The sequence below is a fragment of the Ambystoma mexicanum genome, chromosome 7q, assembly GCF_040938575.1.
Source record: "Ambystoma mexicanum isolate Mex_15411 chromosome 7q, UKY_AmexF1_1, whole genome shotgun sequence".
NCBI classification, from domain to species: domain Eukaryota; kingdom Metazoa; phylum Chordata; class Amphibia; order Caudata; family Ambystomatidae; genus Ambystoma; species Ambystoma mexicanum.
Window position 1 is genome coordinate 1,035,942,650 of NC_090941.1, and position 24,312 is coordinate 1,035,966,961.

A 24,312-nucleotide genomic window follows, 5' to 3' on the forward strand; every position below is an offset into this window, starting at 1 on the left:
TCAAGGAGTTTCTCAGAGGACTTTTTTGATCTTTCGCGCCAGTGAAGGCTCCTGCCCTGGCGTGGGAACTCAACATGGTTCTGACAAGGCTTTGAGTCTATGCATCAGGCCCCACTCAAGTTCCTCTCATGGAAAATGGCTTACCTTGTGGCCATCACCTGTGCCAGGAGGGTAGGTGAGATCCAGCCCTATCATGCAATCAACCCTATCTGACTTTCCACAAATCCAGGGTGGTACTGCGTACCCTGGTTCATGCAGAATGTTCCATCAGAATTCCACCTCAATGAACCTTTTGTGTTACCTGTTTTCTTCCAGAAACCTTTGTCACCAGCTGAAAGGGCCTTGCACTCTCTGGACGTTGCTCGTGCTCTGAAGTTCTATGTGACACGCACAAAGGGTTTTCGGAAGACTTCACAACTATTCATGAACTTTGGCCCTTTGAACCATGAGAAGGCCTTGTCCCTTCCATTTCAATGTGGTTCTCCGGCTGAATCATGCACTGTCATCAGTTGGCGCAGCGACTGCTGCCCGGCTGTCTGAGAGTCCACTCCACCAGAGTGATCGCTGCAACGACGGCGTTTCTGTCTGGTGTGCCCCTGCTGGACATCTGCAGGGCTGCTACGTGGAGGTCCACGCACACATTCACAAGGTTCTACTGCGTTGACAGGGATTCTAGGGAGGAGTCCAGAGTCGACGAAGCAGTACTGTGCAACCTATTTGCTTGAGGTAAGTCTGTTCCAGAGGTAAGAGTTAATTGTTTCTGTTGAGCCTTGTCTCCTCCCGTGCTATGTATTTGTTATTTATGAGCATGTGAATCCATGACAGACCCAATGTTGGAGAAGGTTTAAGTTACTTACCTGCATACACATGCAAACCCTCCCTCCGACCCCTCTGCAGCTCTTCTTGGTCATACTGCCGCTTTACGTGCTTAACAAATCTGAAGATGGCTGCCAGAGGAGGGGCTTAGGGAGAGGACTGTCATTGGATTGGGGCAGTATGACCCAGAGGACAGTGATTGGTTTACTGGAGAAATACAGTTTTTGAGTGAAAGTGAAACGGTCTTTTCTTTTATCACGGATTCCCAGCCTAACGACAGGGAATATTCATGAGCATGTGAATCCATGCCAGACCCATGCTGGCTAACAATAGTTACAGGTAAGTAACTTAAACCTTCTCCTATCTGTGATACTCGTTTTAGTCGGTCTCCTACGTGTTTCCTCCAACAGTTCAAAGCCCAGGTGAAGATGGAGGTGAGCCATTTCCAGCAAGCATGTTTTTATTGCGTTTGAGTTTAGGTGAAGGATTACCTTGTCTGTGTAAGCCTAGTTGGGGAATTCCACCGTTCTGATATCCTCTGTGTTCACACAGCGATATATAGGGATATGGTTGAGTAATCTAAGGACAGTATGGCGATTCAAAATCAAGCTGTCATCTGATGGCAGTAGGCGATACAATTGTAGGCAATTGCCTCTTCTTTATTTTCTTAGGTATTGTGTGATTTGCATTATCATATCTCAAGAATGAGAGGTTATCCCTCTGGTTTTTTTCAATTTATGAATTCATGTCCATAGATCTCTTGAGGATGTGTCTCGATAATGATTCTGGAATTCTCATTCCTTATTGAGCGTTTCCTTTCTTCTGTCCTTTTCATATTTTTGTTGATCTATTAGAAGGAAAGTTTGCTTGGCTCTCACCATCTTCCCTATTTCCTGCTGCATCCTGTTGCTCTATATTTTTGCGGGTCTCATTTAATTGCCCTGGTTCTTTGATCTTCTGTTTATATTTATTATCAGCAATATTACGCTTTCCTGTCAAGTCAAAAAGGGACTGGAGGGTTCCACAACCCTCCTCGTATACTCGTACGACTTTTCCACAAAATCAATTTTTTTTCCTCATATACATTTTCATTAGGGTCTTGGTTGTTCTCAAGTTTGTCCTTCATTTTCTATTGAATATGTTGAAAAATATGTCATATCCACTTCATCTGGGTCTGCTTGCTCTTCCACAATCCTCTCCTCCAATACCATGAGTGTAGGAGAAGAAACATCTGTAGAAGGGTCATGCGTTTCATCTTTAGTAGATGATTCTTTGTTCACCCACTTCGTTGCGGCCCTTGCTGCTGTTAAAGGGAATGAGATGTTTCGAAAAAAGATCAGGAGCCATTGGATTTCGGCTTTTTTTGTTGTGGGAGGTTTGTCTTTTTCTTCCCTTGGTTGATTTCAATTATGTGTTTGTCAGTGGGCTTCCTCTTTTCCCTATTTTGAAAAATAGGATAGGAGTTATCCTCTTTTGAAACTGTAAGGACTTCCAGCATCGTTGGTGTAATAGACTGCTGTTACTCCTTTTCCTTAGTTTATGCCAGAACTAGTAAGAGGTCCTGTTAATTTAATGGCGTTTTTGTTCAGGTGATGGAAGCAGTTTCTAATCTTGCTGTGTCTTTAATCTTGTCGCGTCTTTATTAATAGCAATACCCAAAGAGAGGATTCCAGGTGTATTCTGCAATAAAATAGCTGAAAGTGGAGCTTGCCAGTTATTTTTATAGACCTTTCTGATTGTTTACATTTTGACAATCTTTTAGAATTTCCAGGAGCGTTCCAAGTAAAAGCTTCTTGCCCGAACTCTCTGCATTGAGATTCTTGTTGCTTTTTTTGCAGTTGGGCTGAATTTGCTGCTTCCTGATCGACTTGTGATTGAAGTGAGGTTATATACATTTCCACAAATATTAACTTTGAATGGATCATTGCTAAGGGTTGCTTGATCCTTCCTTATGGTTCTCATTAATAACTTCGTACAGTTTAAGAAATGGAGTAAACAAGATGTTTAGCGCAGTGTTTTTGAAAATGAGTTGAGTTCAAAGGATTTTGTCTATCATTGGCATTATAGGGGGAGAAGACTGAATCATCAAGAGAAGATGGTGACAAAATAGATACTAGAGTCTTGACCTCGTGCAAGTTCATGCTTCTCCTTTCCATTGTAATATGTACAGGGTGTTCAGTCGCTTGTTCATGCTCCACCTGGTTTTCCAAGTCGCTACTGTTAGGGTTTCTTAAGTTTTTATCTCTATCAATGTCCTGAAGATTTTATTTCATCCTGCTTAATTCTGTGTTCACCAACGATATATTGGAGTATGGTTTCTCAGTGAATAAGACCTGGTCATATCTTGTCTTGTCTTCTTAGTCTTGCGACTTGAGCTTGCACTTAATAGGCAATGCTTTTGCTGAAGCTGCAGTCCGTTTTTGAAGCCCATATATTACTGCCATTGTTTGCACATTCAGTTCATATTGTCCATCTGTTGAATATCCTGTTATGTGCAATGGAAGCTGTGCAGTAAATCCCAATTCAATATTTCCCATGTTGTCCGCATTTTCTTTCTGTTGTTGATTTGTCGATGATTTTTCCAATGGGGCAGGATCAATCGGCTGTTCATCTATCACGAAGGGGCCCAAATGCACGTGTTGTTACTTTGCGTCAACTTGGTCTTCAGTCAATGAGAGGTCTAATTTCAAAATGTCTGCTTCTGTCCGGTCATGATCTTCGAGAGCTGTAGTCTCTTCTAGAAGATTACCATCTGAGTTTGGCGCCATACTCCTAGTCCCATCTAGCGCCTTGCATTGTTCTAAAGTATGGTATAAATGTGAGGTCGAAGGTAGTGTGTGGGAAGAATTTTCTTTTATAGTTATTGGGATTTGTGTCTTTGCTTTAAGCATTTTATTTAAGTTTTCATATTCCATTCGTTGGTCAGAATCCCCCTGCCAAAGGACTGCATCCTTTGTTGGTAATGCAGTTTTCAAAAGGATTGGTGAGCCAAATAAACGGGCAAACTCATCTTTTTGCCTAGTGTCAATTGTTGTGTTATATCTGCGCTTGGTCACACTTGTCGCCTAGTGCAAGGGTTTCCCAGCGCGCATTCGGTAGACATCACTGTTGTTGGGATAAGTCTTCTATCTTAAATACTCCTTTTCCAGATATGGACGAAAAAAATTGAGGGTGATTCAATCATTCCTTTGATGTAATGTTTTGTAGAGAGAACCCATGTTCTTTAAAAAAAAAAAAAAGTTTTTAAATGTAATAAAATTTAGCGCTGCCTTTTCCTTTTCTTCTCAAAATATTCCAAAATATACTTGCTGCCCGTCTCTTGCAGAAGGTGGAATCGGCATAGGGAGCCGGAGCCTGAGCGAGAGCCAGGGAACACCAAGGAACACTCTCACAACATTCTCTGCAACTCTCGGCGTCCAGAGAGAATGTTTTGTAGATGCTGCCTCGAATAGAGACGGAAAGCAGACTAGTTCAGTGGTTCCACGAACACCAAGGAACACACGCCACACTCTCCGCATCCAGAGAAGATTTGTAGATACTGCCTCAAATAGAGAAGGAAGACTGGTTCATTGGTTCAAAGAATACCAAGGAACACTTTCGCCCACTCTCCACCAATACAAATTTGAGCAACCATCTGCTGGCTTCAGTGCTCCCGCACACCACAACTGAGCACATTTGTGGGTTTCGAGGTGAAAATGTAGTCAGCAAATTGTTCTTTTAATGCAAGCAATGCAAAGTGTCAAAATGCTGCAGTAATGAGGTTGCCCAAAAAGCTATTTCTAAATACACAAAAGACCAAGACTATAACCCTAATATGACCCAAACCTCTAACGAAAACTCTACAATCACCCTAACTCCATTCCTAAACCTTCCGCTAACTCTAATTACAACCCTTAGCTAACCCTTCAGCGGGCGAAAGCATTTTATTTGCATAGTACTGAATGCAAAATTAATAGAAAATGAACAGTGAACCTAACCGCAACCCCATCACCAGCTCGCCACAAATTACATAGCCCTTGCCCTAACCATTTCTGTAATATTAACCTTACCCTAACTGCAACTTTCACCCTAACAACTAGGTTTATCCTAACATCTATCCTACCCCAATATCACCAGCCCTTTCCAACCACGCTATCCCTAATACCGAAATCCATGCCATAACACTTACCCTGACATTTGACCTACCCCAACTGTTAAAGATTCCAATCGGGCGTCACACACCGGACCAGGACACTTGGTCTTATCCTGGGATGTGGCGCTCAATAAGAATGCTTTTTCTTTAATTTTAATGAATTCAAATTGAGCCGATACCCGACCCGTCTCGCACCCCCTTTTACAAATACCCTGGGTCACAATGGACCATGAACCAGGCCGGTTGGTGAAAATACAATGTTGATTTATTTTAAAAATTCACAAAAATCACACACATTTTAATATGGGGCAGCAATCACCAATGGGGTGATAATGACAATGGAAATGGAAGCAATGCACTTGGTTAACCTTCTAGTAGAACATATCCAAAGCACACGTGAATAGAAGCACTTTTTGAATTAGGATAGATTGCACCCAAGTTAAGGTTTCCCCCTGCAATATTCCCTCTACCCACAAATAATCAAATTCTGTATGGAAGAAAGCAGCAGGTACTCAGGAATAAGAGGCAGCAAACAGAATCAAAATCCGACCTTCCCTCACAAAATAGGAGGCAAAAAAACGTTTTCAAAGGCCTAAAGTGACACTCGGATTTTGATAAATAATTAATTATATGTGTGTTCAAATACTGCTATGCATATGTTTTATCACAGTATCAGGTATGTTATATCACTAGCAACCATCAGGCAAAGTATCACAAATGCATATAGTTAACAAAGCAGGTTGAAATTGAAAACACAGTGCAGCTGGATTTACATGTGGAAAAGTTGCATTTACACTTTTTTAGCTTTAAATGTCAAAACGTTTTTTTCCGAAAAATGAGTCAAAAACATTGAATTGGAATGCGGTCCTTGGGCAGGGGGATAGATGTATATCACAGGGACAATATACAGGTGAAAGGAGGTCTCTGGCTACAGAACTGGATGAGATTTGCAAAATAGAAGGTTTGTTTTTGGTAAAATAAAGCAGTGGAAGAGAGAAAATCGGCTTAGAAATGGGACAGGTTTCACTTAAACTATATTATTAAGACTATATTGTTAAAGAAGGACACAGTAAGATCCAAGGTTGATTCGCGACGGCAAGCTTGACACCCCAGCGTTCAACTTTATGTGAAAATGAGTTTGATTACTCAAAATATGACTAAGGACTTATGATGTACACAAGACGGAATTAATCGAGAGATGGCGCTAGCACTTAGAATTCTCTGTGCACCCTGTCCTTGACTTGCTAACAGTTTTAACAAGTTACCATGGTATGGGTAGGATTGCTTAAAGAGTGGAATAACGACAAAAGGGTCAAGATGGGGAGACTATGTGTTTCTCTGGGATGGGGAAATACTCACAGTTCAGATAGCGGACTCTCCTGGCAAAAGACAGCTGGGCAAAGTTCTGGTCACTGGATAACAAGGACAGCTGGATGGAAGGGTTGCAGCGGTCATGCAGTTTGTGGGCAAAAAGCCGGTCTGGTCTCAATATGCTTCCCAAAAAATACCACAGCTTTTCCCTTTGGTTAAGGGGATTTATTTTAGTGTGATTCTCTTGATTGAGGCCTTGCTGGGTATAGGACCACCAATGCTTTGGCCTTGCAGTGGAATCAGCTATGCTTTGGCTTTGCAGTGGCATCTGGAATCAGCTATGCTTTGGCCTGGCAGTGGAATCTGGAATCGGCTATGCTTTAGCTTTGCAGTGGGATCTGGAATAGGCTATGCTTTGGCTTTGCAGTGGGATCTGGAATCAGCCATGCTTTGGCCTGGCAGTGGAATCTGGATTCAGCCATGCTTTGGCTTTGCAGTGGAATCTGGAATCAGCTATGCTTTGGCTTTGCAGTGGGATCTGGAATCTGGCAAGATGAATGTAGAAGATCAGGAACGCAGGCGCAGGAAATTCAGGAAAGAGTGTGTCCAGAGTTTTGTCAGCCACCCTTTTTGTAGAGCATGGTGACATCATCGAATTATACATCAGGGCAGGCTTAGCTAAGCATGCCTCTAAACAACTTGATTGGTCAGGGGTAATGGTTGATGCCTTGCTCTCAGCTGGTTGGGTTTCAAGGGCATGATATCAGATTCATGATGTGAGTTTTACAATGTCCAGACCCTCCCACAGTTACTTTTGCTAAAATCCAGTTTTGACATAAATGGCACATTTGTACAGTGGTAGCATTTAAACAAATTACATGAGCAGGTTACATATTTTATGCAGAACATGCCAGTCCAACTCTGCAGTCTGTAAGACATTGTTTTGCCCTTCTAATAATCTTTGGTTATTTTTAGTGTGAAATACTCAGCCTAAAATCCTATCACATTATACATGTGTGTGGATTATCGTTAGGCATCTCAGCATTGAAATTCGCAATGGCATCATGTATACTTTCCTTAGAATTCCCATTTTACTGCCATTTCTGTTCCCAATATGGCAGAGAATGCTACAATGTCTTAAATTAAAACCCACAAAATTACATTAAAACTGTTAACTTTTTACATTCCTGCATAATCTGCATAATCTGAAGAGTTTCTTAATAAAATAGCTGTTTAAACCAAATGGTCAGAATTGTCCTCCAAATATGGTCATGCCTTTCCAGGCTACCCCCCTCCCCTAATCCTAGGGTTGTCCTGGAGTTATTCTTTGAAGCTTCTTGTAGAAGTCACAGGGAGGTGTGATTTCCTTTTTCACATCTTCGTGTCCCAGAATTTCTGTTGTAAGAGGCCTCTGCACACAAAAGTCTGATGAGTATGTGAACTTTCTTTGACTTGGTCAGTCAAAGTTTTCCAACCTAGTAATTATCAGCCAAGTGTCCTGGAAGTTTATGGTGTTTCCTTTTGGGGGAAGCCTTAGCTTAGCCAGCAGGAAAAACCTGTTCTGGAGCTTGCAAAATCCAGCCAATGCAGTTTAATTCCTTTATTTTATTTCATTTTGTCCTGAATCAAAACAAGCCTGTTGAATAAAACATCCCATATATGTTTCACAGTACCAACCCCCTTTACATTGCTAGACAAGGGGAGGGCCTTATCCAACATACACTTTTGAAAACTGTATTTTCCTTTATTTGCAAAAGTACCTTTAAACACGGTGTGAGGCCTGCTGGCATTTTCCTTTCAAAAAGGATCCATCTGAATTTCCCACATTGTTCTGTATCCATAGTTAGTTTCTTGTAGGCAGCAGTTTGTTTGAAACACAGATGCACTAGAATTGACATGGGTCTAGAGAGCTGGAGTTTCTTTGAATTATTTATCTTTGACTTTGTAATTCAAAACGTCAAGCGTTTCCCGTGCTGCTGAAAATGAAGTTTTTTATTTTCCCAGAACTGAACAACCTGTCATTCAGGGATACTGCTCTTGTCTGCTGGAGAACAATGTGAAGGTGAATGGGCATGGCAGGGTCTCATTAATAAAAGTATTGTGGTGAGGAATCAGAGGAAAAGAGCATCAGATCAGCATCATTTTTTCATGCAAATATTTCCCTTTTTCAATGGGAACTTTGGGCTTGTAGCAAAGCAGCGCTGCTTTTTCACTCCCCTTCTTTTATACATGTAAGAACATACTGGCAGGCGTTTTTAGTGTGCCCCCTTGTTCCATCCTGCTCAATATGTGCTTGGCAAGATGGTGCAGCCATCCTTTTGTCGCTGCAAGGCACTGTTTTGACACACTGGTGCCCCAAGGAGCCAGCACAGCCATTTTGCTGTTGACTGCAGAAGCGTAGCTTGGTTATGAAGAAATTCTGTTGAGTGGGTCAATGTAGCCCACACAACCACCAACCAAACTTCAACATATTTACTTAAACCCTAACTCCTATACTTCCTCTAACCCCTATCATAACCCTAAACCAGACAATCACAAGCCCTCTAAACCCTAAAGATTACACTAGCAGCACTACATTTTTGGTTAGATTTTTGGCTACATTTCAGTTGCATTTGTGACTATTTTTTGCTTGCCAACTTTTTAACTGCAGAGGTATTTTCACCACGACTTTTTCACTGACTACATTTTTGTTGGCTACATTTTTACTGGCTACCAATTGTGGACCCAGGAGGAAGGTCTGTGTCTATAAAAGCAGGGTCTAGGCAAAGCCAGTGAGGGGTAGGAAGTTGATTACTGATGTCGAAAAAGAGGTGCGAAAGAAGAGCAAGTAAGAATGGAGAAGGCAGAGAGTAGGAGGTAAGTGAAGGTGGAGCAGCGGGAGAGTGGTGATGATGGAGACATGAGTGTGGAAGGAAGGAGAGACTAGCAAAGAGATCTGGAGAGGGGAGTAGATTGTGCAAGAGAGTTAAAGGAGTGGAGAGGTTCGGAGAGGGGACTAGAATGGAGCAGGGAGAACTCAGTGGGACTTACAGAGGTGCTTGGAGAGTGGAGGAGGACTCCCAGAAGTGCAGAAAGACATAGAAGGCAGTTAGGGGGGATTGAGGGAGGCGTGAATCCAAGCAACATGAAATGAGACAAGAGTACAGAAGGTTGATGGAACAGAATTACACAGGGGAGATGAAAAGTAAGACGGGAGCTGAAGCCAGCCCGACTGTGGCAGGGCTTTCGAGAGGGTGTCAGGAGACGGAGAGAGATTGAGAGAGGGAAAATGAGAACTAGTCCAGGTAGTTGAGCAGTAGTCTGGAGGTCATGTGATGGCAACGACTGTAGTGGAGGCAGCTGTCAGCACCCAGGGACTCACCGTTAAAGCTACCCAAAAAGGTCTGGCAAAGCCTGACCCATCTTTGCTTTAATCTGAGGCAAGCCCAGACCCTTTAACCTGGCTGCTAGGTAGGACGACGTAGAGAAAACGCTGAATCCTACATTAATGACAGAGCAGAGAACCAACTATGCCAAGAAAGAAGGGCAGGAGACGCTCAAACCCCATATTGGCTGAGTGACATTTGTTTGACGCCAAGAGGTGGTTCCCGAGAGAAGTAGGATGCACTGATGACCACGGTCTACAAGCAAGCTGGGGGTGCTCCCTTTTGATTATTTTGAACAACCCATCATTGGTTTATCCAGTCTATCTGAAGCCCTTAGCCGATTTGTGTTGTAAAATAAAACTGTTTCCCAAACCCTGAGTTATATGCTGATCCCACGGCTGTAACAGCTTCCAGATACATGAGGGAACTGTAGGGGAGGCATGGTATCACAAGTATGACACTGACACAATGGATACAATTTGTAAAACCTTTATTGAAAATGTTGGGGCTGGAGAAACTCCTACTTTGCCCTATAACTAAGAGTAATCTCGACCATTAAACAATAAACAAAACAGTCCTAGTGATGTCAAATCAAAATAGCCTATGCTGACAAAACCTGATGTCTGTCCTATCTCTTGTACAAAAAGTGCAAAAAGGAGAAATGTACGCAAAGAAAACAATCTGTCTGCAAAAGAATAAATGTGGTTGAACCAGCTCTCCTCCTCAAGTTAGACCTCACAGAGTAAGGTTGTCCCTGTAGGTTGGATGACGCACTCTGGCTCGGTTTCTAACACTCTAAGCAGTTCCAAACCGTGGATGGAGGCCCGCCTGGCCTTCCATGTTAAAGCATGTTTCTTGACTTTCAAAATTGGACTTCAACACAAAGTTCACAAATGTACCCCTCTGCCGGGCTCGGACCTTACTGCAAACAGTTCATGTAGGTCCCCCTCTGTTGGGCTCAGACCTCTCACGTCACAGTTCAGCACAAACTTGCACGTGGCTCCCTTCACCAAGCTTATTGTATTTCGGGTCTCCCTCAATCGGGCTCAGACCCCTTTCGCATAGCGAAGACTTTCGAATGTGCAGGCTCTTTTACAGAGCAGCGCAGGACCACTTTGACTCAAACTTCATGCTTTTACTTTTGCTTTATTCACTTTTACTGTAAGTTTGCATTATAGCTTCATGCAATGTACCTTTCACAGAGTCTTTCGAATGGGCTACTTCCTTTCGCCGGACCACTCTGTTATTATCACTGATCTCACAGATGCCTTTTACTGCAAAGTTCATTCACAGGTCTGCCTTTCTTCGCGTTTCATCCACACACGTGCAGCCTTCACTTGCGATATAATGTTGCTACTTCACTTTAACACACACCGGTCTCTCAGTTCGCTTGCCAACTCACCGGCTGTGTGCATCTCTTTCTTGTTTTGCTATTTCCAATTCACGATTCAAGGTTCATGCCGTGGCATCAAATACACCAACTATGCTGATGACACGCAGATCCTCATCCCCCTCACGGGCGACCATGAAGCCGACAGCAAAACTCTCAATTCTATTTACTCAGAGATTCAAACCATGGATGGCGGAAAATTGGCTGTGCCTTAACAGTGAAAAAACGGAGATCCTACTCATAGATTCACCAGGAATGCTCAAGAAACTTGACCTAAAGTACAACTCCTTCTCAGTAGGTAATACTCCCATCACAGTCTCACAGGCAGTGAAAACCTTGGGGGTGTATCTTGACTGTCTCTATGAATAGACAAGTAAACGCCTTCTGATCTGCTGCGGCCTACCATTCAAAACTGATCACAGTAGCTAGACCGTTCCTAACTAAACAAAACTGCATTACCATAGCCAGAGCAATAATTGGGTCCAGGCTGGACTATTGCAATGCTCTTCTAGCTGGCACTACCTCTAACAATGCAAAACTTCAGACGGTCCAAAAACAACACACTTGGGGCAACTACCAGCATTTCCAAACATGGCCACGTCTCTGCAACTAGAAAGCTTGTCCACTGGCTTCCCGTTGGGGAATGCATCATGTTCAAAACTCTTGCTCTCACACACACATGTCTACATGACACCGCTCCCCTGTACCTCTCACAAAGGATTGCCAAACCAACCTCAGACAGACCTACCAGAATGGCCTACCTAAATAGGATAACTATCCCCAAGACCCTTAGGGTCAGGGCTGGAGGAGCCAGCTTTCCGGTCATAGGGGCATCCAACTGGAACTTCCTCCCCCCCACACATTTGAAACATTGACTCTTACACTGCATTTAGGAAAGCTGTCAAAACGTTATTGTTTGTATAACTGCATTAACTGATTGCTCTTCTTTATCAAACATCCAGTGTTGAATGTATGTACCTTACCATGCTTGGCCTCCGCTCACTGTAACCACGAGCCAAGCCTAAATCCTGTAACTAAGACATATTCTTGTAACAGCGCCTCGATGCCCCTGGGATGTAGTGCGCTTTACCAATTTAAATAAATAAATAAATAAAGGTTAGTACTACAGGCTTGGCCTTGCACCCCCAATTCTGCCGTTCACCCTGGAGGGACGCGGGCGCCCTTAAAACACAATGCAATCTTCACTTGTGGGATCTGTCCTTTTCCATGTGTCTTTTGCGGTCTGTCAGAGGCAACAACCTCCAGTAGGTAACCCTTGGGGTTTTCCGCCCATTGCTCTCGTCCCTTGGTCCATTGCTGTGCTCCAATAGGTGTTCCTTCATCCCGGAAGTTCTGCTTGTGCACGTGTTCCGTCTTGTCATAGTGTGTCTTTAGGTGTTGCCTTTTATTCATGTGAGGAGAGCTAACTGGTATCAGGTGTATGCACTTAGTGTAAAGTGCCTGAGTTTGCCTGACCCGATTAACAGGACATGTCCAGTAATATGAGAGTTAGTCTGGTTACTCTGTCACCCTCTTCCTTGGCCCAGTATTTGTGTAAAAAGTGGGACAGGCAGTAGGGACTTTGGAAAATCCTACATAATAAGTTGAGTAGATGAACAAAAAAAGGGGGGAATACCGCGTCTCACCATCGGCTGTCTCACCCCCACTCCCCGAAGACACTTCACCCCGGGGATCCTCCCAGACTGTTACTCCCCTAGGCTCTGGATAAAAAAGGTGATGGCTGTGCCCTGGCCACCTGAGAGAGAGATCCCCCGGGACTAGCGGGTGAGACACCCTCTGGTTTCTCACAGAACCCTCCAAGAAGGAGTCCTTTCATGAGGATAGACCCCCGCCCTGCCGGGAGGTTGGGAAAACTGGATGGAAGGTATGTACAAGAGGCAGGGTTTTTGGGAGCACTGGACGTAGATCATGCAGGGGAAGCAGGGAGGGTGGGAGCGCTGGATGGAAGGTATGCACAAGAGGCAGCACTTTTGGGAGACCTTTGACGCATTTATATTTTTATCTGGCATATAATCCAATGAGGTGGTGCGCTCACCACACATTGAACAATTAAGGGGTTCAGAAATGAGTAAACAATGTAGTACGGTAATATCGTACATGTTTATATAGTGGGTTGTGCTGGCTTACTCCTAATTCTAAGCGCCGTAATCAATATCATTATCCAATATAATGTTACTTAATGTATTGCCCTCAAAAGGATAAAGGGCTGAATGGGCCCTGCCAAGTGTTGAACCTTTGTCCTTTGTCCTGAACACTGGACCAAGCACTTGACTAGCTGAGCTATGTTGCCGGCATTGCTACACTTGAATATTTTACATAGTCCATAGCTCATTCAAACATGAATCGTGTATGTACTGAGAAACAAATAACACAGGCATTTCCCCACCTCATGTCTTCCCTTCGGTACATAACCATCAATCCAGTGCTCACCGGCAGGGTTAAGCTCAATCTGGTGTTTCCCTTTTTGCAGGATAAAGACCGTGTGAAATACATTCTCTCTATGTAGGCTCCCTTCCTATATGTTGTGATGGAATAAAACTAGCCTGTTTAGCTGGGACATAAATGGAGACGACTCCTGTGTTTCGGCCTTCCAGTTAAATATGTTTTGTGTTTTTGAAAGTCAGCCAGATCCTGAGCCCTATATGAAGCGTCCCTAAGGGGAGGGGTTGGCTTCCAGGTTTCTGTCTCTGTATGGAGTATGTGCTGCGGTCACTTGTATGTTCAGTCACTGCTTCTTTATCAAAGTCTCTGCTCATTTCACTAGGAAATCGCACTGGGCCTCTTCTTCAGGGCATAGGGCAAACACTCTAAACAAGGCTTTATACAACAGGATACCATTGCCCTTGTTAGGTAAGGATTATTCCATGGACAATCTGTGGTACACGTAGGCAGGCTTTTATGGTATGATCGCAGTATGGCGTAGCCTTTAGGTGTTGTTGTAGGAGGCACTGCCTTATACTCTCAATGGTACAGAGAGAACCCCCCACCCCCACCCATAAGAGAAGGTGGTATCGCCCAGTCTGTCAGTACTTTGTACGTAAATGTTGGGTCCATACGAGCACATCCTTGCTCTCCAGTTAATAGTATTCTTCTTGTCTTTTTCCTGCAGGTATCCACGAGCTTGCTTTCATTGGGTTCATGGTCTTCTCTCTGGGTCACATGATCCTGACCTGCGCCCTATGGCGGATGACTGGGAAAAACACAGTAAGTTCTGAGGTACAGTCAAATTCTCTTATCTATTTCCTTCTTTTGCATGAATGTATATGTGGGATTTATGAAGCATGAATCTATCTGGGAAGCAGTGCAGCGTTGTACATGGGGATGCACCCAGGGCTTCTGAGCCGAAAAGTTAAAATGACTGAAAATAAATTACCCAATGGGAGATTTGGCTGAAAATCTCGCCAAATCCCCTATTCGGTGGCATTATAGTGAACAAGGGCAAGCGGGCGAGTGTCCCCCACAACCTTGTTCACTATAATGTCAACAGAGGTTGTGGGAGTGTCCCCCGCAGCCGTTCGCATACAGTAAAAGGAAGAAAAAAATAGAAAAGGACCCTGCGGCGTCTCTTTCCGATCACGGAAGTGAATGGGAACAGGCGTTGTAGGTGCACAGCGAGTTGGCGGCACACAGCAAAGTGTGCCGCCGCAAGGTAAGTAATGGGGGTTGGGAGTGGGTAATGTATTTAATTGGGTTTGTTTTACAATATCGAGGGCATGATCTCGATATACTGAACCAGTGTGGTGCCGGGGATATTATACAGCACAGTTGCCATTGCTGAGCCAAAAAGGAAATGGCTGGAGACACTGGAGGCTAAGATCCTTTGCTCCATACTGGGGGTCCCGAATTCGGTTCCGATTGAAGTTCTGCAAATGGAATTGGGTCTTGCTTCGCTAAGAGCGCAATGGTATCTCTTGCGATGTAAATTCTTGATTTCTCTTCTTTCCGCTAATCTAAAAAGAAACTCCCTGAAAGGTCTGATTGCGAGACACTGCACTGGAGATACTACTACTAACTTATACCTCCAGGACCTGGGAGCTACTACTATGTATTTCCTGAATTACATCAATGTGGAAATATTAGATTTGATTGACTCTCCCGCTGGAATGGTACAATTTAAGAGACACATGGAGGTGTGGGCTGCAAATTACAATCTACACTGCAACTACAACGCACACTAAGACTAGCCTCGCTGAATTCTCAAGACCGGTTTAAACGTAATATGCCCCGCACATATTTAGTCAGGCCGTGTCACTACTGGCTTAGGAGATTTATTACATATATGCGTCTTAATATTCTCCCCACCAGAGAGGTCTTGGGCCGCTGGACTTTTGAGGACCGGATATGCCGATTTTGTGCTGGTGAAGTTGAAACCACCCGCCATCTACTCACCTGCTGTCCCAATTTGCTGGATCTATACACTAAGGGATATTGCATCATGATTTCCAGTCTGGAATTCATAGAGACAGACCAGTTCTGGAGCTACACTTATAGTGCAGAGTCTGTCACATAGACTGCAGCTGCGTATTATATATGGAGGGAGCTACTGAATAGAACGCCTTGATCCGTTATTACAGTCATTTTAACTTTAATTTTTATACTATCTGAGAGTTCTAAACTGTTGTATGCCAGAAGAAACCATGAAACATGTGGAAATGTCTCAGTTTTATGTTAAAAGGAAATGTGTAAATGCCTTTAATGTGTCTGATTTTTACGACTTGTTTCTAAATACTTCTCTTGTTTCACATTTTGTTTGTTCATCTATGTGCTTAAGGTATAGTTTATTTATTTAACCAAATGCACAAGGAACAAATTACTTCCCTGTAACTGTTGTTCTCCAGCATGGGTCTGGCATGGATTCACATGCTCATGAATATTTTTCTTGTCGTCAGGCTGGGAATCCTCGGTAAAGAAAAAATCACTTTCAGTTTCGTTTCTGAACTGTCTTTCTATCAATAACCAATCACTGGTCTCTGGGTCATACTGCCCCCAGCCAATGACTGCCCTCTACCTAAGCCCCTCCTCTGGCAGCCATCTTCAGATTTGGTAGCACGTAAAGTGGCAGTAGACCCAGGAGAAGAGCCGCAGAAGGGTAGGCAGGAGGGTTTGCATGTGAATCCATGCCAGACCCATGCTGGAGAACAACAGTTACAGTTAAGTAACTTGTTCCCTCACCAGCATGGGGTCTGGCATGGATTCACATGCTAATGAATATAAGAATACATAGCAGTACACACATGCACAACCACGGGAGGTGGCAAGGCTCAACATTAAGCATTACAACAACTCAACATTAAGCATCTCTTCCCTCCTCACCAGGCTCACCTTCAAGCGAACAGGTTGCGCAGCACTGCTTGGCCGACTCTGGACTCCTCCTTGGAATCCCGGTCGACGCAGTAAAATCTTGTGAAGGTGTGCGTTGACCTCCACGTAGCAGCCCTGCAGATGTCGAGCAGGGGCACACCAGACAGGAACGCTGTGGTAGCAGCGATCGCTCTGGTCGAATGGTCTCTCGGACGGCCGGGCAACGGTCGGTTCGCCAACCAGTGACAGAGCATGATGCAGCCGGAGAGACATCTGGAAATGGAGGCCTTCGAGAGGTCCTTCCCCTGGTTCACAGTTCCAAAGTTCACAAACAGCTGTGATGTCTTCCGAAAACTCTTTGTGCGGTTCACGTAGAACTTCAGCGCTCTAGCCACATCCAGCGAGTGCAAAGTCCTCTCAGCCGGCGACAAAGGCGACAGAAAGAAAACAGGCAACACCAAGGGCTCGTTGAGGTGGAAGTCCGATGGCACCTTGGGCATAAAGGAGGGGTGCGTCCTCAGCACAACCCTCTTTGCGTGGAATGCCAGGTATGGCGATTTACAGGAGAGGGCCTGGATCTCTTCCACTCGTCGTGCAGAGGTGATGGCCTCAAGAAATGCTGTCTTCCATGACGGGAACCTCAACGGTGCCGAATGCAGCGGCTCGAATGGAGGCCCCATGAGCCTGGACAGCACCACGTTGAGCTCCCACACCGAGGCCGGAGCCTTCACCGGCAGGAACGACCGGAACAGTCCCTTCATGAACTCCTTCTCCAGGCGAATGGACCATAGGGAAGACCGCCACAGAGTTCTGGTGTAGCGGGAGATAGCCACCAGATGGATCTTGATGGAGACATGTGTCGGCCCCGTCTTGGCCAGCGATAGCAAGTACGGCAGTACTTGAGGGGCCGTAATCCGCAGAGGGTTAATCTTCTGTGCACGGCACCAGACAGAGAACCTCTTCCATTTGTATCCATAACACTTGAGAGTAGAAGGCGCCCTGGCCCTTGCAAGCACCTCCTTGAATTCTAGTGCTGCAGGAGCCAGGCCTGCAGGTTCAGCGACCCCGGGTCGTGGTGGAGGATGGCGCCTCCCTCTCTGGCGAGAAGATACGCGTCCGACGGCAGTTTGGCTGGGGGGGACGCTGACATGTCCAGAAGGTCTGGGAACTAAATCTGCCTTGGCCAGGCCGGTGCAACAAGGATCATCCTGCACCGGGACCGCCTGAGTTGATTGATGAGACGCAGCAGCAACGGTGGGAACGCATACAGAAACAGGCCGTCCCAGGGGAATGAGAAGGCATCGCCCATTCTCCCCAGCTGGGGGAACCTGCTGGCGAACCTCTGACACTTGGTGTTCGCCGCCGTCACAAATATGTCGATCTGGGGATTACCCCATTGTCGGAATAGGAGATCCACTTGATCCTGCCGCAGCTCCCACTTGTGGCACGAGCGTAGGTCCCTGCTGAGTGAGTCTGCGATGGTGTTTTTTATCCCTGCCAGATGGAACGGTACCAGAAACATCCCCTGGGCGACGGCCCAGTGCCACAGATCCTTTGCTTCCTTGGACAGGGCTGGGGATCTGGTGCCTCCTTGCTTCCGGATGTAGAACATCATGGTGGTGTTGTCGGTGAAGACCCTTACCACCTTGCCCTTGAGCTATGGGAGGAACGACCTCCTGGCCCAGAACACGACTTGGAGCTCCAGGACATTGATGTGTAGTGACCTCTCCTCCGGGAGCCAAAGGCCTCTTGCGTGGATATCTCCGGTGTGTGCTCCCCATGCCTCCAGGGAGGCGTTCGTCGTCACCGTTTCCTGATGCACCGGGGTCTGGAAGTCCATACTCGCTGCTAGGTGCGTGCGGGTGCCCCACCACCGGATCGCTTGGTGGAAAGTCTTGTTGAGTGGTATCCTGTCTTCGAAGCTGCCCGTCGCTTGCCTCCAACGGGCGTCGAGGAACTCTTGCAGAGGTCGCATCCACAGCCTGCAGAGGCGTACAAGGTAGATGCACGAGGACATCATGCCGAGTAGGGACTTGACGGACCTCACCCTGGCCACGTCCAGGGTCAACAGCCGTTGAACCCGGCCAGGATGGCCTTCATCCTTTCCTCCGACCGCGAAGCCAATAGTGCCACTGTGTCGAGCCTGGCTCCCAAGAACAGGGCGACTTGCGACAGTACCAAGTTGATCGAGATCCCCAGATCCATGAGCAGCTGGACGGTCTTTGCTGTGTGACCGACGGCGAGCTCTTTTGACTTTGCTCGGATGAGCCAATCGTCTAGGTAGGGGTAGATGTGGATCCCCTGCAGGTGCAGCCGCGCCACCACTGGGGCTAGACACTTGGTGAACACTCTGGGTGCTGACTTCAATCCGAAGGGCAGGGCCTTGAACTGGTAGTGTCGCCCTTGGACCCCAAATCGCAGGTATTTTTGTTGTCCTTTTAGAATGGGAATGTGGAAGTAGGCATCCCCCAAGTCCAGCGTCGATAGGAAGTCGCCCTACTCCAGCTGTCCCAGCACGTGCTGGAGGGTGACCATCCGGAACTTGTGGGACCTGATGTACTTGTTTAGACGACGAAGGTCTGGGGTGGGCCTCCAACCGCCGGTCTTCTTTAAGGACGAGAAAGTATCGAGAGTATGCTCCGGAGCCCCGGAGCCTCTTTGGGACGAGTTTGATGGCCCCCTTTCTTAGCATCGCCCGAACCTCCATTAGCAGTTGGGGGGCGTGGTTTTCCTTCCTGGCCACGGGTGGAATACGTGGGCACCTCCTTTTCAAATTGCAGGGCGTGCCCGCAGCAGAGGGCATCCAGCACCCAATGGTCGGTGGAGATGGACTTCCACACGCGGATGAATTTTGCCAGCTGGCCTCCCACCGGGGTGCTCACCGGGGTGCCTGACGCCACGGTCGGTTCAATCCTGCTTCACCGCGGCCTTGCCGCCTTGGCCTCCTTGGCGACGCCGACGAGGTCCTCCTGTCTTGCCGCGTCCTCTGTAGGCCTCATGCGACGAGGAGCGGGCTGCTTAGCGGTACGATGAGGAGCCGCCACCAAATCCTTTGGAGGCACCTTGCTTGACTCCGGCGTTCCGAAAGGACGGCCGTCGTCGTTGAATAACACCCAAGGCCCGAGCCGTCTCGATGTCCGTCTTGATGGCCTGTAGTGATTCGTCCACAGTCTTTCCGAACAGGTGGTTCCCGTCAAAGGGCATGTCCAGAACCTTGGTCTGCACGTCTTGGTGGAAGTCGGTGGCCTTGAGCCAACCGTGCCGGCGAAGACAAACACCGTTGCCCATCTGACGAAAGCCGGTGTCTAGATGTCCGTGGCCACTGTGATGGCGTGGTCTGACGCCACTTCGCCCTCCTGTAGGATTTCCAGGGCCTCGGCCCTCTTGTCGTCCGGAAGGAAGTCCAGCAAAGGAGCGATCTTGAACCACACCACCCTGTCGTAGCGCGCCACGATTGCGAGGGCGTTGGCCGCTTTATTTGTCGTCGCTGCACACGAAATGACACATCGTCCCATGGCGTCCAGCTTCTTCCCCTCACAGTCCGGTGGGGATGTTGAAATAGATACCGCCGCCCCCGCCGCCTTCTTCTTGGCCGCCGCAGAGACCACCGAATCTGGGGACGGCTGTGCCCTGAGACGCATAGGGGCAGAATCCAGGACCCAGTATTTCTTCTCATACCGGTCTCTCCTGGCATGTGCCGTGGACGGGTTCTTCAGGAGTGCAAGCCCCTCGTCCCAGATGTCGTCCAGCAACGGGATCGAGAGGACGGCAGTCTTCCTCTTGGCCTCCCGCCGTTGGTAGAGGAAACCTTCCTTCTTCTGTTCTTCAGGGCAGAGCTGGAAGAGCTCGGATGCCCTGGCGATCAGGGTGTGGAAGGAGCCAGTCTGGTCAGGTGGGGAGGCCCGAGGAGATGGTGAGGGGAGGTCCATTACCTCGTCGCCACTGTCGTCCGTCCCCGTCGTCTCCGTTCCCGTCTCGTCCCTCGGGGGGGATGGGGTGCAGGCTGAAGGGGAGGAGGAGGATGGACTCGCCTCCGCTTGTTAGGCGGGCTCGCCGACAGACCAGGCTCCGCTGGGTCCTCAGTGGGGGGTAAAGGCATCCTCGTCCTCATCTCTGCGCACAGGGTCTGTATAGACATCAAGATAGCTCCTGAATTGTTCTGTGGTACGGGTACCGACTGCAACGGGACCGACGGTTGGGGTGCGGGATCCTCCGCGGCCCTATCTTCCTCATCGGCTTCCCCCGTCGCTCTTCTCGTCAGCCTAGTCGGGATCCCTCCCGTGGGCTTTGGATTCCTTGAACTTCTTGTCCAGGATCCTTTGGACGCTTGCCCAACTCATCCTCAGAGGTGGTATTCGAGTCCGTTATGGCTACCGTGCCCCTCCTCTTTTCCCTGCTGGGGTTTCACAGGGGTCTTCTCGATGGGTAGAAAAGACGATTCCCTCCTGGGTGGCAGGGAAACTCTAGCCCCTGAAGTCGCCTCCACTGGGGAAGCCTTCGTAGGTTTCGCCAGGGCCGCTACGACTCCCTCGATTGAGGCCTTAGCTGGGTGAATCAGGGCCTTCACGCCTTGGGCGTGCCTGAGGCCTTCACCTTGGGGGGAGGGTCACTGCCTCGCTCCCCCTCCGCTGTCTCCATCGGGATCGACCAGGGCTTCTCCCGAAGCTTACTCGGGTTCTCCGACTTCCTCTTCACCGAGCCAGCTCATTGGCTCGTGGTTGATGGCGTTGGTGACACTGCGCCCTGCCTGGCAGGCGAGGAGTCTGACCGCTCGGCGCTCCCGGTGCCCGTGGACTCGCGGTGCTTAGCCTTTTGTTGGGCCCCTGTTGCCGCAGCTCCCTCAAAGGTCTTACAAGACCGCTCAGGTTTCTTCTTCTTCTCACCTGCTGCTGGGCTCTTCCCTTCCAGCCAGTTGGTGAGTCAAATCCGACTATCCTTCATTGTCCGTTCGGACATATTCTTGCAAAACGCACAGTCCTTCTCCACGTGTGTTTTGCCTTCGTGAAGGCAGTAGAGGCACCAAGTGCTCATCCTCCTTGAAGACGTTCTGAAGCCCACAGCCAGGGCAGCTCCTGAACAGCTTGGATCCAGTAAGCGTCATGCTTCCCTTGTCCTGGGCCATGTCCACGAGGTAGGCCTCAAATCTTCCGGAATCCTCAGAGAAGTGGAAACGTGATGAAATTCTGCCCTTGAGGGGCGTAGAAAATTCCAAAAACGGGTCCCCGTTGATCAGAAGAAGAATCGGTTGAGCTTGAGGCTCGATTGGCCGAAAATATAAGAGTAAACTCTTCGAAGAAAAACGCAAGAAGGCAGTAAAAGCTCAAGAACTATAGCACGATGACTCCCAACACTTGAACATGCGCAAAAAATCTGAAGATGGCTGCCAGAGGAGGGGCTTAGGTAGAAGGCAGTCATTGGCTGGGGGCAGTATGACCCAGAGACCAGTGATTGGTTATTGGTAGAAAGACAGTTCAGAAACGAAACTGAAACAGATTTTTTTCTTTAGCGAGGATTCCCAGCCTGACGACAGGGAATATTCATGAGCATGTGAATCCATGCCAGACCCCATGCTGGAGAATAAAGAATAATAAAAAAAATGTATCACAGACTTGCACACGCCATGTGCGTAGCTGCGAGTTCTGGTGAATGTTCTGTTGCCAGCATCAGCTTTGAGACTGCTTAGCTCTTTTATATGATTAAGGAGCTTGAAAGTAATTTATGCTGCCATAGGAAGCGAATTGAATTGGAGTAATTGTGTTTTTTTGCCTTCGAAGTAGTAAAGGATTAAATACTGATGTACATTGTTTATGGCCAATTGTGTGATTTGAAGTTCTATGCCTGCAGCACCAAAAAAACTATCCGTTACGGAGCGCGGTTAGGTTGGCGTGCAAGAAAGCATTGATTGACACAAAGCATAAAACCCTACTGTGGTAAAGAAAGGAAAGCTTGTGACAAAAGGCACTGTGTTAGCAATTGTGAACACAGTTTGGGATAAGAGAGGCCAGCCAGGCATACGTTAAGAAAAGAGAACTACTTTCCTAAAACAGAGGGCAGCTCATTGTGAATCAGCCCCTCTATCAGTGGAGGAATAAATATCACTGTGCCTCTTACTACTGCCGAAATATCTGATTTGGAGCCAATTAATGACTATTCTCTTCTGAATTTATGCTTGGGGCTGGCAAATGAGAAAAATCCTGCTGGTCCCGGGAGTTTGCCTTTGTCCATTGACTTAACGATATGGCTAACAGTGTGCTGGGAACTAACCTCACCAGATCCACTGATTTAGCTAAAATAGCTGAAAGTGTGTACAATCTTTGCCGGCTAACAATACAAGGTTTTCTACTTCAGTCCTTGGAGATTCAGAATGCCTTTGAATATTAAAAGCTTTGTTTGCCATGTGTAATACAATGTTCAAAGGCCCACACATTATGAAAGAAGGCCTTAAGGAATTAGTCGATGTGGTGCTCTCAAATGTTCCTGGTTACATGCTCATCATGAGTTGCAAAAAAATGGGAAACCCCCCTAGGAGCGGTATGTGTAACCTAATCTAAAGCCCCCAGGAGATTAGATAGTGGGGAGAGTGTATTACCAGTTTGGAAAACGTGAGTCCCAAACAAGTTCCTAAAGGGAGGAAATGTACATACAAGAAGAAACATATGATCAAAAAACTGCCAAAAAAGAATTCCAAAGGATTCCAAGCCCTGAAGCCGATCTCTTCTAAACAGATTACCTGTAATGAGACGCGTAACCATTTCCATTTGGTCTATCATGCAGCCATTAAACAGAAACAATCCTATGGGCAGGAGGTACTTGATCCTTGGCTAACTAATCAATCTTGGTCTGCAAAAGTGTTACCCTGCCTAATCCATGCAGATGCGGCGAATGATGCTCAAACCATCTTTACAATTGACCAACCGTAGCATTCGGATTTGCATTCCCTACAGGAGCCAGCGCCAGCACCTTTGTTTTATTCTCAAAAGAGGGAAGCACAGTCACAGTTTGCTCCATCTAAATTAAAAGCCAACTACACAAGGAAAATGTGTATTATGGATCCATATGCTACAAAGAACATCCCATTTCGAGATAGGCGAAATGTTCTGGAACTGATCCACCAGCACCCTAATTTGGATATGATTTCATCTAACGACATTGCTCTGGTAGAAATCCCAACTTCATCCACGGAAGAAAATTGGGCGCGTATACATTTAGATTCTCTGATTATTTCAGAGCTTATATTGGCATGCACTGCAGACTTTTTGGATATGGGCTATGCATTTTCTAAAGTGGAGGAGACTGAAGGTAAACGAAAAAGTGCAAAACCTAATCAAGAAGTGAAACGAAAGGTCAATGACACTAAAAAGGATGACTTTGAAGTAATGGTTAATACTATTATAAAAGCATAAAATAAATAGTGTTCAAGCACCATGTTTGGGTATGGAAGTTTCCCAGGAAGGGGCATTAAGTGATGTCTCTTGACCGGAAAAATGTCCAAACGATGGGGTTAGATGTATGATATGGAACACAAGAGGTTTTAAATCTTTTTCATTTAAGCCTATCAGTCTTTTCTTTTAGAAGCTTGGATTTTTGCTCTAGCAGAGACTTGGCTGGTATATAGGTTTCGAGGGGATTGGTTCCTCCGACGTATTCCATATCTATGACAGGTAATCACCACAGCTGTGCTGCTTTGGAAAATTTCCTGCGTTGATGACGTCGATACGCTGTCCTCGAGGGCCTCCGTCGAGCCCATGTCACCGGATGTTATAAGTAGGATACACGACGCCCGTAGCCTCAGTTCCGTTTTTCCGCGAACGTGTTCGCTTCGGAGATCTCGGCGCGCCTCGTTTCTTTTGTTCTATCGGTTCTTCGAACTTGGTTTTGTGAAAAGTGTATCATGTCTTCATCTTCCTCCATCCCGCGGTCTGGTTTCAAGAAGTGTCGCGACTGCGGTTCCCAGATGTCGCTTACGGACCCGCACA

General features: G+C 46.7%; 1 protein-coding gene across 2 annotated transcripts in view; it reads left to right on the forward strand.

Moving 5' to 3' along the window:
- Positions 1–24,312, forward strand: part of PGAP2 (post-GPI attachment to proteins 2) — a 241,616-nt gene that overhangs the window by 111,934 nt on the left and 105,370 nt on the right. Inside the window, exon 4 of one of the 2 annotated variants that reach the window (XM_069640345.1) lies at positions 14,145–14,251. In XM_069640345.1, the coding sequence (XP_069496446.1) occupies positions 14,145–14,251 (107 nt within the window). The remainder of the gene's footprint in view (positions 1–14,144; positions 14,252–24,312) is intronic. The other variant, XM_069640346.1, reaches the window with a different exon arrangement.